The sequence below is a fragment of the Gadus macrocephalus genome, chromosome 12, assembly GCF_031168955.1.
Source record: "Gadus macrocephalus chromosome 12, ASM3116895v1".
NCBI lineage: Eukaryota > Metazoa > Chordata > Actinopteri > Gadiformes > Gadidae > Gadus > Gadus macrocephalus.
The window spans coordinates 3,086,311-3,101,048 of record NC_082393.1 but is presented as its reverse complement, the minus strand read 5'-3'; the positions used below and the strand labels follow the sequence as shown (position 1 = coordinate 3,101,048).

Sequence of the window (14,738 nt, the reverse complement as noted above, 5' to 3'; positions counted from 1 at the left end):
CAAGGTAGAAGTTATTTTCGCCTAGATCATCGAACTGCGTGGACGACGACCACGCAATCAGAACTGGATTTGGGTACCAATATCTTTTTATAATATTGCTTGGCAACGATCCTATCTAAGAATAAAACACAGCCACGTCAGTGTGAATTTAGCCACTACAAAAAGCATTCCTGTGGGTTGTCCTAAATGTTAGGAAGGCTCTTGGAGAGGGCTGCAGAAAGCAACCGGAAGTGATCACCGCAGCATCTCATAACGTGTAATCGCCGGTGGCGGAGTCCAGTGTCGCTCTGTTTGTTCACGTTAAATCGTGAAAGTTTAACAATGCAAGGCTTAGCTGCGACACAACTAGTAGTTAGTCTGAATGCGAGCGGACATAGCTGCGAACAAAGGCGTTGGTTTGCACAAGAAGCGCCATCCCTCTAGCGTTACCTGTTTGGTGGGATTGTTTTAGTCATGGACGGTGCGGGACAGCGCGTCGCACACTTGGACGCCAAACATATCGATACAAGGTCCGAGTTATAGTTTATTCATGTCATTAGTTTGGAATGCCAAAAATACTGTCCGCAACCTGGGTGAAGCAGAATGTCACCGCGATTGGATTTAATTGGACACACTGAGCGTCGGCTGAACTGAGGCGCTGTTGTTGGTGCAGATTACGCGCTGCGACTTTTCAGTGGGAATAACAATTTCAAGGCGATAAGCGACCGTGCGACACATCCGATGGACTATCGGAAGAAGAAGAGGTTGACTTACTTCACCATTGGACTCATCTTCCTCTTCAGTGGCATTGAGTATGGTAAGATCACGACCTGTCATTTGAGGATGTTGGCACTGATTTATAAAAGAATAAGCTGCCAGCAGAAAGGTGATGGGTCAGAGGGAGCTTCTGAAATGGGTCAGAGGGAGTAGTTCCAAGTTCTGTAAATTATCATAAAATAAATAGATGGAATTCTCTGTCGACGAGCACGTCTCGGTTTGACTTTTGACGTCACATACGTGTGGTTTTCAATCATGCTTTGCTGTTCTCAGGATATTCTCACCCAGCCTAATAAATAGGCCATAGGTAGTGGAGTGGTCAAATAGTAGTTTAAATCCACACGGTTCCGAACAAGATCACTTGTTGACATCATCATTTAGGCCTACTGATATAATATAAGCATCACGTGTGTATTAATTATTTATTGCAACTGATAATTCATGTTAAACGATGACACGTCTTTCGATTTTAGTTAAACTTTGCGTAAGAGTGGCGTGTTGGGGCAAAGAGGAGGGGTTTTAAGTGGAACTGAACCATATTATTTAATATAATTGCTTACATATTCTGCAGATGATATGATTTATATGGTGCAAATCTCTTGAATGATTGAATGAAACATAAATCAGTGTTGATGTGAATGGTCTGGAAGCATAGTCTGTATGGTTGGTTACTGGTGGCACAATACAGGTTACCACCATACTGCCCAAGTCGTGGGATGCTCCTCCTGATTGGCTGTCATCATCTTGGGACACTTATGTTTCTGATGGAGCTGAGAGTGAACATTAAAACGCATTAAGACCATCCTTCTCCATTGTATTGTTTATTTATTACTTACTTTACTCAACCTCACACATAGTGGTGAAGTAGGGCTCCTTTTTTAAAGATGGTTCAGTCCTAACAGTAGCTCCCAAGAGCTATTCTTTAAGGTGTTCGTCTATTGTGTGAGCCTCATCTGCCATCATGGGCTGTGATTTCATTGCCACAAACAATGACCCCATCAGGGAATGCATGGGGTGATGAATCCCAAGTGATTAGATCTGGGAACAATCAGCCCAACATAGGTTTCTCGGCTCCTGAATGCTAACAGCTCAAAGGAGACTTCAGGCTGCCGAGGTCATGTAGACTGTGCGCTTACATGTACACTAGAAACCCGATTGTAACCTTACTGTGGTAACCAGGTTTCTTTACTGTTACTGTATCTTTTAAACCATTGAAACCCGGTAACATTCCTTTCAAAAGTAGAGCAAAACTTTTTAAAATGTAGCTCAAATCCTCAAACCCCAAGAATGGCCTTTTGTGTTTGAGGAGGGTACAGTACACAAATAAATTGCCTCTCCTCTCTTAATGTTACAATGAAGTACACATGTTGGATCAAACGGCTCCACGGCAATCAATGTTGTACCAGTGCTGACACACAAACACACACTATTTAGACACTGGTCACTTTTGAAACCAATAATTGCTAGCTAACATTTTCCCTGTGCTCTCCTCCTCTGGTTTGCCATTGAAGCCGTGATATTACCCACGATATGGAAGTACCTGCAGACACTGGATGCGGCCCCCTACTTCCTGGGTCTGGCCCTATCAGCGTTCAGCCTGAGCGGCCTGCTCTCTGGGCCCTTGTTTGGCCACCTGTCCGACAAGACGCGGACCACCAAGAAGATCATCCTGTTCGCCAATTGCTTCGAGATTATTGGTGGGGTCACGTCAATCACTACCAGGTCCATTCACGGTTATGTGTAAAAAACTAAAACTTTCACTTTCATTTGAAATTTTCCTTATATTTCAATCAATTCAATATTATTTGAATAGTTCTTAATCACAGGAACAGTCTCAAAGGGCTTAACAAGCCATATATTCATGACATCTATCCTATCCTCCTACTTTTCTGCTTCACTCTGATATCGTGTCTCACTATGCCCTCTACCCTCTGTAGGTAACTTCATGTACTTCATGGGCTTCTCCAAGTGGCTTCTGCTGGCAAGCCGTCTGGTGGCAGGTGAGTCCAAATTTAAGGTTGGGTTTGAAGAGATCATCATAACAATGATGAGCAAATAGTGTATGTCTAAAATGTAAAGGGGTTATACTGTCAAGTGGCAAAAACAATACAACCCTAGGTCAGTCGGCTGAAAATCGTTAAAAACAAAGAAGCATAATACCAGACACTGTACTTATAACTACATGGTGTGTGTATTCTGTATGTTAACATTTAGAGTAGACCAAGAAGTAAACCGCATTTTCATGTTCCCCCTCCCCCATCCTACAAACATTGACTTTGTAATTACAATTCAATGTCGACTTGCTACTTTTCGTATGAACACGTTTCTATTCTCTTTCTATTCTCCTTACTGTTTTTCGTGGCTGTTTTCTAAATCTTTAGTATTATCTTGAAACAAGATTGGAACAGAAACCTTTTCCCTCCAGGCTGGATGAAGTGACCTGAACGTGACGGTTGAGAGAGCGATCTGACTGAACCGTCTTCTGTTCTCTGTCCTCCAGGGGTCGGCACGGGGGCCGGGTCGGCCATCTTTGGTTTCCTCAGCAGAAGCACCGCTCCAGAGGACCGCGCCTCAGTGTTCGCCGCCGCCATGGCATGTCGGCAAGCGGGCCTTCTCATTGGTCAGTTTTCTGGCAGTTTGATCGTTCATTGGTCCATCTTGCTTTCTATGATCATTCTTTGGTTATAGTTTTGTTTTGGCTCACTCACACTATCTCATCTGATTTATGTGATCATATATGATTTAAGATCATAAAACCCATCAAAGCAAAACTCTTAGTAAATATATATAAGCATATCTTTTTTTGTGTTGATTTAACATTGCCTGAATGATTTTTGAATGTGTGATAAAGTCGCAGGTATACAATACCTGGTTCCATCGACTAGGCTGAGTCAGAATTGAGCTAATTTATCAAAGGATTGGCTCCTTAGCCACGTTTTAGGGTCCCTTCCGAACCAGACAGACAGACAGCATAAATTAGACAGACAGACAGACAGACAGACAGACAGACAGACAGACAGACAGACAGACAGACAGACAGACAGACAGACAGACAGACAGACAGACAGACAGACAGACAGACAGACAGACAGACAGACAGACAGACAGACAGACAGACAGACAGACAGACAGACAGACAGACAGACAGACAGACAGACAGACAGACAGACAGACAGACAGACAGACAGACAGACAGACAGACAGACAGACAGACAGACAGACAGACAGACAGACAGACAGACAGACAGACAGACAGACAGACAGACAGACAGACAGACAGACAGACAGACAGACAGACAGACAGACAGACAGACAGACAGACAGACAGACAGACAGACAGCCAGCCAGACAGCCAGCCAGCCAGCCAGCCAGCCAGCCAGCCAGCCAGCCAGCCAGCCAGCCAGCCAGCCAGCCAGCCAGCCAGCCAGCCAGCCAGCCAGCCAGCCAGCCAGCCAGCCAGCCAGCCAGCCAGCCAGCCAGCCAGCCAGCCAGCCAGCCAGCCAGCCAGCCAGCCAGCCAGCCAGCCAGCCAGCCAGCCAGCCAGCCAGCCAGCCAGCCAGCCAGCCAGCCAGCCAGCCAGCCAGCCAGCCAGCCAGCCAGCCAGCCAGCCAGCCAGCCAGCCAGCCAGCCAGCCAGCCAGCCAGCCAGCCAGCCAGCCAGCCAGCCAGCCAGCCAGCCAGCCAGCCAGCCAGCCAGCCAGCCAGCCAGCCAGCCAGCCAGCCAGCCAGCCAGCCAGCCAGCCAGCCAGCCAGCCAGCCAGCCAGCCAGCCAGCCAGCCAGCCAGCCAGCCAGCCAGCCAGCCAGCCAGCCAGCCAGCCAGCCAGCCAGCCAGCCAGCCAGCCAGCCAGCCAGCCAGCCAGCCAGCCAGCCAGCCAGCCAGCCAGCCAGCCAGCCAGCCAGCCAGCCAGCCAGCCAGCCAGCCAGCCAGCCAGCCAGCCAGCCAGCCAGCCAGCCAGCCAGCCAGCCAGCCAGCCAGCCAGCCAGCCAGCCAGCCAGCCAGCCAGCCAGCCAGCCAGCCAGCCAGCCAGCCAGCCAGCCAGCCAGCCAGCCAGCCAGCCAGCCAGCCAGCCAGCCAGCCAGCCAGCCAGCCAGCCAGCCAGCCAGCCAGCCAGCCAGCCAGCCAGCCAGCCAGCCAGCCAGCCAGCCAGCCAGCCAGCCAGCCAGCCAGCCAGCCAGCCAGCCAGCCAGCCAGCCAGCCAGCCAGCCAGCCAGCCAGCCAGCCAGCCAGCCAGCCAGCCAGCCAGCCAGCCAGCCAGCCAGCCAGCCAGCCAGCCAGCCAGCCAGCCAGCCAGCCAGCCAGCCAGCCAGCCAGCCAGCCAGCCAGCCAGCCAGCCAGCCAGCCAGCCAGCCAGCCAGCCAGCCAGCCAGCCAGCCAGCCAGCCAGCCAGCCAGCCAGCCAGCCAGCCAGCCAGCCAGCCAGCCAGCCAGCCAGCCAGCCAGCCAGCCAGCCAGCCAGCCAGCCAGCCAGCCAGCCAGCCAGCCAGCCAGCCAGCCAGCCAGCCAGCCAGCCAGCCAGCCAGCCAGCCAGCCAGCCAGCCAGCCAGCCAGCCAGCCAGCCAGCCAGCCAGCCAGCCAGCCAGCCAGCCAGCCAGCCAGCCAGCCAGCCAGCCAGCCAGCCAGCCAGCCAGCCAGCCAGCCAGCCAGCCAGCCAGCCAGCCAGCCAGCCAGCCAGCCAGCCAGCCAGCCAGCCAGCCAGCCAGCCAGCCAGCCAGCCAGCCAGCCAGCCAGCCAGCCAGCCAGCCAGCCAGCCAGCCAGCCAGCCAGCCAGCCAGCCAGCCAGCCAGCCAGCCAGCCAGCCTTAACATCAAACAAATCAAAAGGGCTGCATTGGGTTAGGGCAATTAGTCTGCGGGAAATATTATTATCTATTCCATGTCTAGTTTATTAAACCCAACCGGATCTTCCATAACGTAACCTTTTAAGAGATGTGTGTGTTCTATAGGTCCTGCCTTCAACCTGTTCCTGCGGTTGTGTGACTTCAAAATCGGTCCCTTCGTGGTCAATAAATTCACTGCACCTGGGGTAAGCACGTAATATGCTTGCACTGCATCTAACTCCATATTCGTAATATTACACGTGAAACACAGCAGTTCTCTACATGGACAAAGTTAACGATTAACCGGGGGTCTTAAGAGAAACACCATCCTAAAACAGTTTTTCCGTAAAATGGTGAATAATATTACTATGGACGTCTTTATTTGTGTTGTTGCAGTGTTAAAGTATAAAAATGTAAACTAATAAAAATGCATTGTACAGGTTTTTCCTAATTTGTTATGTAACTTCCCGACATGGGTTCCAGAGAGACTGTTGATCTGATCTTAAATACATTGCACTTTCAATTTTACTTACTAAAAAGCCTTTTTAACTTTCAAGCCTTTTTAACTTTTCATGTATCTTTCTATTTTTACCAGAAAGATACATGATCTGATACCAGAGAGAAAGGATAAGGGTTACTAGAATCCGGGTTGGAGTCCCAGAGAAAGTACCAAGTTCCTTTAGGTCGGGTTGGAGTCCCGACGTGGGTACCAGAGAGACTGTTGATCTGATCTTAAATACATTGCACTTTCTATTTTACTAATTTCTTTGCATATGTTTTCTTTTACTTATCTATTATTTTATTTTACTGTATGACAATGTTTATATGTGAAGCACTTTGAGTCTGCCTTGTGTATGAAAAGTGCTATATAAATAAAGTTGCCTTGCCTTGCCTAACTTGAATGGTGTTCCACGAAAAAAAAAAGTGTCTCCTTGACCAATAACTCGAGCCTTGGCCACTGTCCCAGGTTTAGTTTAAAATAAGATAAGATAACGACTTTATTAATTATATTTTTAATTAGCCTCCTCACCGCTGGTCTCCCCTCCTCCCCTCAGCTCTTCATGTGCCTGATGTGGATCCTGCTCCAGCTGGCCGTGGTCTTCATGTACTGGGACCTCCCGCCCCAAGAGAAGGGGGGGCCCGCGAAGGGCGTGGCGAGCGGCGCCCGGGAGGACGTGGAAGGCGAGACGCGGCGGGGGCGGGGACCGTCGTTGCCGGGGCAACCGGAAGAGGGGTCCCAGGAGGAGGAGGAGGAGGAGGAGACGGACGAGAGCAAGCCGCTGATGACGTCCAATGAGCTGCAGGGGTCGTACGGAGCGGTGGTCACCCCCGACCCGGCCGGGGGCCCCGTTACCAACGGCGACCTCGCTCGCCCGTCCGAGTCCCCGGAGCCGGAGGAGTCGGCCGGACCCTTCTCGAGGTTCAACCTCAGCAGAGGTGTGTTGTTGGGGGTGGGGGGATACAAACACAACGCAATCCACTGCAAGGGGAGACCCCAACCCATAAAATAACCCACAAAATAACCCATAAAATAACCTAACACAGCATCTCTTTGCCCTTCTCTTTGCCCTTGTCCACTTTGTATTTCATGACTTGTATTGTTGTTTGCTCTCTCTCTCTGTCTCCCTCTCTGTCTGTCTCTCTCACTGTCCGTTTCTCTCTATCTCTTTGTATCTCTCTCGCTGTCCGTTTCTCTCTCTTTGTATCTCTCTCTCTTTGTATCTCTCTCGCTGTCCGTTTCTCTCTCTTTGTATCTCTGTCGCTGTCCGTTTCTCTCTCTCTTTGTATCTCTCTCGCTGTCTGTTTCTCTCTCTCTCTTTGTATCATTCTCGCTGTCCGTTTCTCTCTCTTTGTATCTCTGTCGCTGTCCGTTTCTCTCTCTCTTTGTATCTCTCTCTCCGTCTGTTTCTCTATCTCTTTGTATCTCTCTCTCCGTCTGTTTCTCTCTATCTCTTTGTATCTCTCTGTCTGTTTCTCTCTATCTCTTTGTATCTCTCTCGCTGTCTGTTTCTCTCTATCTCTTTGTATCTCTCTCTCTGTCCGTTTCTCTCTATCTCTTTGTATCTCTCTCGCTGTCTGTTTCTCTATCTCTTTGTATCTCTCTCACTGTCCGTTTCTCTCTCTCTTTGTATCTCTCTCTCTGTCCGTTTCTCTCTATCTCTTTGTATCTCTCTCGCTGTCTGTTTCTCTCTATCTCTTTGTATCTCTCTCGCTGTCCGTTTCTCTCTCTCTTTGTATCTCTCTCTCTGTCCGTTTCTCTCTCTCTTTGTATCTCTCTCTCTGTCCGTTTCTCTCTCTCTTTGTATCTCTCTCTCTGTCCGTTTCTCTCTCTCTTTTTTTATCTCTCTCTCCGTCTGTTTCTCTCCATCTCTCTGTTTCACTTCCCTGTCTGCCTGTAGAGTTTCTGAGGGAAGAGGTGATCGTTCTGCTGGCTGCTCAGTTCATCACTCTATTCAATCAGACAGCACTGGAGGTACACACACACACACACACACACACACACACACACACACACACACACACACACACACACACACACACACACACACACACACACACACACACACACACACACACACACACTATCATTCTCGGTTAATTTCTTCCCACCCCCCACTTAAATCCCGACTTGTTTTACCCCCTCTACCCCCTCAAAGACCATGGTCACCCCGCTGACCCAGAAGTACTTTGACTTCGGCGAGCTGGAGAACAGCGTGATGTACTGCGTGTGTGGCGTGGAGGTGATCGCCGGCTTCCTGTTTGTGCACTGGCTGAGCCGGCGCGCCAAGGAGCGAGTGGTGCTAGCCGTGGGCCTGGCCATCTGCAACATCAGCTCCGTCTGGTGCCTCATCTTCCTGGCCAACCCCATCGGTGTGTCCGCGTCGCACTGCTCCACCTCCAGCGTTGCCTTACTTACTTTTTTTAGAAGAACTACTGCTTGATTGATCTACCGCATTCACATCATTACTCATTCAGCCAAGGCTGAATGAGTAATGATGTGAATGTGGTAGTTCAGGGACTTTTCAAGTGCTGCGTCGCCTTCGTTAGACACACAAAACGATAAGGCAGATTAGATATGGTAGTGTTAGTGGTTGTGCAAAAAAGGGGAAGAACTGAGCTAGTGACTGAGCACTCGTGAGGCTCGTGATGGTTGTAAAAAAAAACGAAAACGTTGGGTTCTATAGGGGTGAGGGGTTATGTCAAATGCATCTATGGTGCGCAGCCAATCGATTTCCCCCTGTGTAACACTGAAGATTCAAATTCAGAAGACGTTGAAGCAATATTCAGCGTTTTTTCATACTAGTTCACGTAATTATAAGAATTAACAGGCTAAAGTTAATGTGTTTCAGAGAAGTGTCCAACTTTTCTACTTAGTCAGTGAGTTGGTGAAGTGTCAAACCTCCTCTTAGTTTGCCCTCTGTTTGGTTCTCTCTGTCTTGTTTGTGTGTGCTGCAGGTGATTTCCCCTATCAGCTGACGGAGTTTATCATCGGCGTGTTCCTGCAGGTCCTGGGCTTGCCCTTCGTTGCAGTGGCCCAAGTGTCTCTCTTCTCCAAAGTCACGTCTGAAAAAACACAAGGTGAGCAACAGCATAACCTGCTGGAGAAAACAAAGTGTTGTCCAGTATCATTTTGGTATTAATCTGTGGTTTCAATATGCTTTTGACTGTTATAATGCAAACATATATTTATATATTCTTGGACATTTTGATATCATTATAAGATTAAAATGAATATCTTAAAATTATGAAAAGATTGAAAGGTGTTTTGTCTTCAGTACATCACAGATATGACCCCATCTGTAAACTGAGCTGACACCATTAGCATTGTGTGTACATGTCCATCATAACTGCAGTGATAATGTAGTTCTGTGTTTTGATTGGATGCCAGGTTTCAGCCAGGGGGTCCGGCGCTCAGTGGGGGGTCTAGCCACCATCCTGGGGCCCCTTTGGGCCGGGGGTCTCACTGAGAACATGTACATCATGCTTGGTGTCATCATGGCTCTGTTGCTGCTGCTGACGGTAGACATTCAGAGATTCCCAGACAGTGTTGCTGTAGGGCTATTCCACATGCATGTGTTTCTATTCATCGCTTCCTTTGTTTTTCCTCTATTCAGCTGTAATGAAGTCTAATAATACGTCTTATGAATAATTCTGCCCGTTCTCTTAATTTTACCTTATATATTAGCATTTTGTCTTATATTTTACTGTTGCCACTTCTTGTATCCATTACAACTGCAATATCTGTTGTACTTTATACCTTTTTATTCTTCATAAATGAACCTTCCCTTCCCGTAACAATTTAAATGTACATAGTGACCCTTGATAAACACTTTCTTCACCAGCGTTGACCCAGCATGGCTCCAGAATTGACCAAGCCTTGACCCAGGTGATGTGTTCTCTGGATGCCTACAGATCATGATGGGGTTCTCCTATGACCGGCTGGTGCATCCCGCTGCTACTGAGCATGCTGAAGATAACAGTGACGAGCATGAATAAACCTGCTGTTGGGAGCCACCAGGTACATGTGGCTGCAGTCTGGGCCAAGGGGCATGCTAACACGCTATCAAGTTGACATGTGAAGGCATGTTATATAGCATAACTGTTTGGTCAGCACTACTTTCACCTCTATATACTGGCCATTAGCAGGCATAAGCAATATATGAAGTTACAGATGAATAGATTTCATTTTGTATTTGTTTTGGAATGATTCAGGTTTATTGCCCGATGCCTACCAAAAAAGAGCGACTTTTGTAGACCTACTGGTAATTTACACGATCGACATACTTATTTATTTATGAAGGTTTGCAATATGCTTTATGTTTTGCTAATATCCTCCTGTTTTAGTTATATTCTATGACTCACTTTATTGCATTTATCATGGAATTTTCAGCCGGATTAAAATGCTCAAGATGTGATCTTGAACAGTAAAAGTTAATAACACTGCTTAGAATACTCCAAACCACGAGCTACTTGTGTACCACTTAGTTTCACTCATCTATCAAAGGGTTGGCTCCTGAGCCACGTTTCAGAGGCTCTTCCTAAACACACACACACACACACACACACACACACACACACACACACACACACACACACACACACACACACACACACACACACACACACACACACACACACACACACACACACACACACACACACACACACACACACACACACACACACACACACTATCTGGGAATGCCCCAAGAAGCAGGGTAAGCCTTCCACTTTTTAACCAAATACTTTCTCTCCATCTCCCCATCTTTTCCTTTTCTCTCTCTCTCTCTCTCTCTCTCTCTCTGTCTCTCTCTTTCTCTCTCTCTCTCTCGTGTGCTCTCTCCCCCCTCCCTTCTGTAGGTTCTGAGGCTTCTGTGGGCGTAGCGCTGAGCGATCGCACGTCCCCCAGCTAGCCGGCCGCAGCCCCCTGGAAGCCTGTCCCTAGCAACACCAGTGATGTGTTTATATTTCCCATGGAAATATACAGCCCCTAGCAGGCGCCGCCCGCAATCTGCAAATTAGGTATCTCTCCCCCCCCCCACACTCCTACATTAGGTTTTTTGTGTGCGTGTTACAGAACTATTCTGATGACATGATTCAAAATGCCGGTCCGTCAATTGTTAGGTCAGCTCCATGTTTACTTGTCGCTTATATAAACCAGGATAAATGTTACAAGATCGATGTGCCGAGACTTTCCATTCCATAAACCTTGTGAATTCTCCAGTTTGACAATCTAAAATATGCACGCACTGAAGAGGCTTCGCTCTAGGTGGGTCGTGGTGGAGCAGTATCGCCATTCGATCAAAGGGCCGAACTGACAAGTTCCAACTACTATTTATTATTCTATATTATAATATTTGCTTCATAGCTAGGGTAGGACGTTTGGTGAAACTAATCATTCAGCCAAATTGGACGTGCTTATAACTGCGACAGCCACAAACAATGTCTTTTTTTCAGACCATTTGGTTTATTGATTAATGTTTACAGATTTTCAACAAATATGACAAAAAAAACATTTCAAATAAATGGCCTAGTTTAGCTGTTGCATGGGGCTGTCGTCTGTGGGTGAGATCAATACCTTGAATAAACACTACTTGTGTGATCGTTGCTGTGAAGGTTCTCAATAATGCTGTTCTAGTCCTGAACACTAGGGGGTGTCCTTGCTCTTCTTTAAACAGACTGCAACGTAACGCGCAGACTGTTGGGTTGTCAAGACTTCTTTGGTGAAAGCAGCATTCTTCTAATAATTGGAAAAAAATGACCACCGATAAATTTGTGGTTGGAAGTGACTCATTTCCACCGGTTGTAATTCAAAGAGACAGAGGCATTTAATCAAAACATTTGTAAGTCTACCTCCATATGTCCTGTGCACATGTTTCATTTTCTCATTGTTTTCATTATGTTACTATTTTATTATTTATTTTGAGATTCGTAAATGGTTTAGTTCTGAATAGTTAAGTACTATTCCTGTCTTGCCATTGCATAACATTGCATTTGGTATTTATAATTATTTTGTATTCAAACTGCCAATACATTTTGTCCTGTTACTCCCCTGTTTGTATTGAATATACATAGAAAAAAATAAAATTAAAGCAATAACCGTCATACATCTGCTATTTTCTCCATCATTTCTAAATAAATATATAGAGATTTGGTAATTTATATTAATACATATACACTTTTGCAACTCGAACACACTTTTAACAAAGTAGAATTTATTTCTCTGTATTTATTAAGATATAAATAAATTATTTTGCTGGGAAAATAAAAAATATATAAAAATGTGTATCCTTCTATATTAATTAAATTAAGGTACCTACATTTTCAATTATGAAATTTTATGTATTTCAAGTGGCTATAGATGTACTTTAAGGGAAAACAATATATCTACGCACACTTCGTTTCTGTAAAATACAGAAATGAAGGATAAAAAAATAAAGATTTGCCATTTTGTATACCAGATTATCTTTAACTTTTAAATGTATCTGAAATTAAAGCAATCAATGTGAAGATGAATCTCAAATAAAAAAACATAAATAAATGCATACATATTTCTATATTCACAATTACATATTTTTGCTAAATTGTGAGGCTCAGGTTGGACATGGAATACAGAATAAATATTTACAAATATGTCAAAGATGCGTAGTTAAATGTAACATATAAAAACGTTTTTTCGAGCAAGAGTTTATTTACTTGCAGTGCAAAATATGTTTAATTCAATCCAACGTTTACACTTTATCCAAAAAATATTTGTCCACAAAGAAAATAATGAGGTCTAACGAAAATAATAATAAAAAAAGGTAGTCATTGCTTCTTTGTTTCACACAAACAACCAGTGTGTGAAAAGTGTATCAATTTCGACAGCCCTCAAAAGTTTCAATAGAAATCATCACTAAACTCCTGGTGTGAACCGGCAGGCGGCACTGTGACCCCTCGATGTACCGTAACTATCCTAAAGATAACAACCGTTTGTGGAGCAGGCGTTGGGGGCGGAGCCAAGGCCCCCACCGTCCGCCATGACACATACGCTGGCGGCCACGGTGACGGCAGAGAGGGGTCGTGCCGAGGTCACGGCGTCGAACTCTGTGTGAACCCGTGTGATGTCGGGTAGCGGCTAAGTTGGTAGCATTAGAACATGATGCCGATGACACAGATATTTTTCGGTTTGTTTGGTTACCCAATGGCGAGGCTCCGCCCACTCACCGCCCACCTCCCTACCCTTCCACCTCACCGCGGCATTTACCGCCGACTGCCCCCGCAGCATCGGCCTGACCGCACTGCGACCCGACATAACCGGGTCAAAAGTTTACAGCCCTGTCACGTGGTGTGTCTTTGCGAAAGTAGTAGTTTCTGTTTATCTGCGCGAAAAACTCAAACCCCCCCCCCCCCCCCCCACCGCCACAAACCCCGCCACCACCACCATAGTGCATTCTCTCCTCTGTCTCCCTCGACCAATCAAGACGGAGAGAGACAAGGCGGCGAGGCGGGGCTGTGACCCAACGATGGGCATGTGAACTTGGCCGGCGGGGACATTGGAAGGAAAGGCGAGGGCACCGGGTTCATCCGCCGGGCAAGGTCCACATCTGCGAGGGATTTCACGTCAACGATTGTTTTTTTTTTTGTGTCTATGGAACATTCGGGGATTGACCGCTGTTTGACCCGCGTGGGTACGGTCGGGTGAGGGCCGGTGAGCTGGAAATGAGTCGGCCGGGGATGAGGACATACTGGTGTACTTCAACACATCCACACATACACTTAGACGTTTCTGTGTTGGCGCAGTGTCGCCTTGTCTCTTTGGTCCTCTCTGGAAATGGAAGTGCCGTGGGCCATTGCTAGCTCTAGCCAAATCTCTCGCCTGCTGCAACTCTTCTCCTTTACCTCTCTTTGATAGCAGTCGTGGTGGAGGACGCTATCCCTGTTCACAAGGACAGCTTTAGCGCATCCGGGATAAAATAACGGTGTGAACCGTGCCCCGATAAGTTTTTCATGAGGGCTATTCGGGGCAAACGACGTGACAGAGTGTTTGAGCTTCTGAGGCCACTCCAGGTCTTCTAAAATAGAAAAGAATTGGTGTCAGGAATTGTTCAGTAAGTCGGTAAATTCGGCAAAAAGTGTCCGCCTTTCTGAAACCTGTTAAAAGCGTGTGTGTGAGTGTACAAGTGTGACCCTGTATGGATGGTCGCACTTGTACCGCAGGTTTTTAATAATACATGTGTCACCTTTGGACGCCTTCAGAGCTCTGAAAGCGTGAGTGCTACGGAGAAGAGGAAGTGAGCGTAGTAGCCTGAGATGCCTTCAGAGGAGTTTTTTACCCAAAAACATTAAAGAAAAGGTTGACCTGAAACAATATGAACAGAGTTGTAGCTCTACTGTATTTATTTTTACTGTTAGTCACATATTGCTTCTAGTCAGAATCGAGCCACGTTTACATGAATCAGAGGGCATTTTAATAATGAAATGCTTGCTTTGGCTCTCTGTGTGGGGAGAGTGAATGGGGACTTGGGGTCGAATGAATCATAGATCCTATGCATGACCAAGGAACCGTAGAATGATGGTTTTCTTTGGCCAAACGTGCCACCAGAAATTCTTTGTGAGTGCTCTGTGCCGTCCTGCATAAAACACCTCAAGTGAGATAGGATGTTTGAAAAAGAAAGTTTATGGG

General features: G+C 46.8%; 1 protein-coding gene across 2 annotated transcripts; it reads left to right on the top strand.

Annotated features, from left to right (window-relative positions):
• The first annotated feature begins 4 nt into the window (after window positions 1–4).
• On the top strand, window positions 5–12,180 carry mfsd8l1 (major facilitator superfamily domain containing 8-like 1). 2 transcript variants are annotated; one of them, XM_060066567.1, is made up of 12 exons: window positions 7–796; window positions 2,268–2,453; window positions 2,694–2,756; window positions 3,257–3,376; window positions 5,699–5,778; window positions 6,628–7,009; window positions 7,972–8,045; window positions 8,230–8,443; window positions 9,029–9,151; window positions 9,462–9,592; window positions 9,986–10,091; window positions 10,934–12,180. In XM_060066567.1, the coding sequence occupies exons 1-11, from the start codon at window positions 721–723 to the stop codon at window positions 10,067–10,069; spliced, it is 1,533 nt and encodes a 510-aa protein (XP_059922550.1). In that variant the 5' UTR covers window positions 7–720; the 3' UTR covers window positions 10,070–10,091; window positions 10,934–12,180. The 2 variants fall into 2 exon arrangements, with proteins under 2 accessions (XP_059922551.1, XP_059922550.1); XM_060066568.1 differs by lacking the exon at window positions 10,934–12,180 and having other exon boundaries at window positions 5–796; window positions 9,916–10,016.
• Window positions 12,181–14,738: the final 2,558 nt, after the last annotated feature.

Bases quoted from the DNA above. Each gene is read 5' to 3' on its own strand.
- mfsd8l1 (XM_060066567.1), top strand. From the start codon at position 721: ATGGACTATCGGAAGAAGAAGAGGTTGACTTACTTCACCATTGGACTC. The intron at 2,757-3,256 runs GTGAGTCCAAAT...TCTGTCCTCCAG, and splicing joins GGCAAGCCGTCTGGTGGCAG to GGGTCGGCACGGGGGCCGGG. The intron at 5,779-6,627 runs GTAAGCACGTAA...TCCTCCCCTCAG, and splicing joins ATAAATTCACTGCACCTGGG to CTCTTCATGTGCCTGATGTG.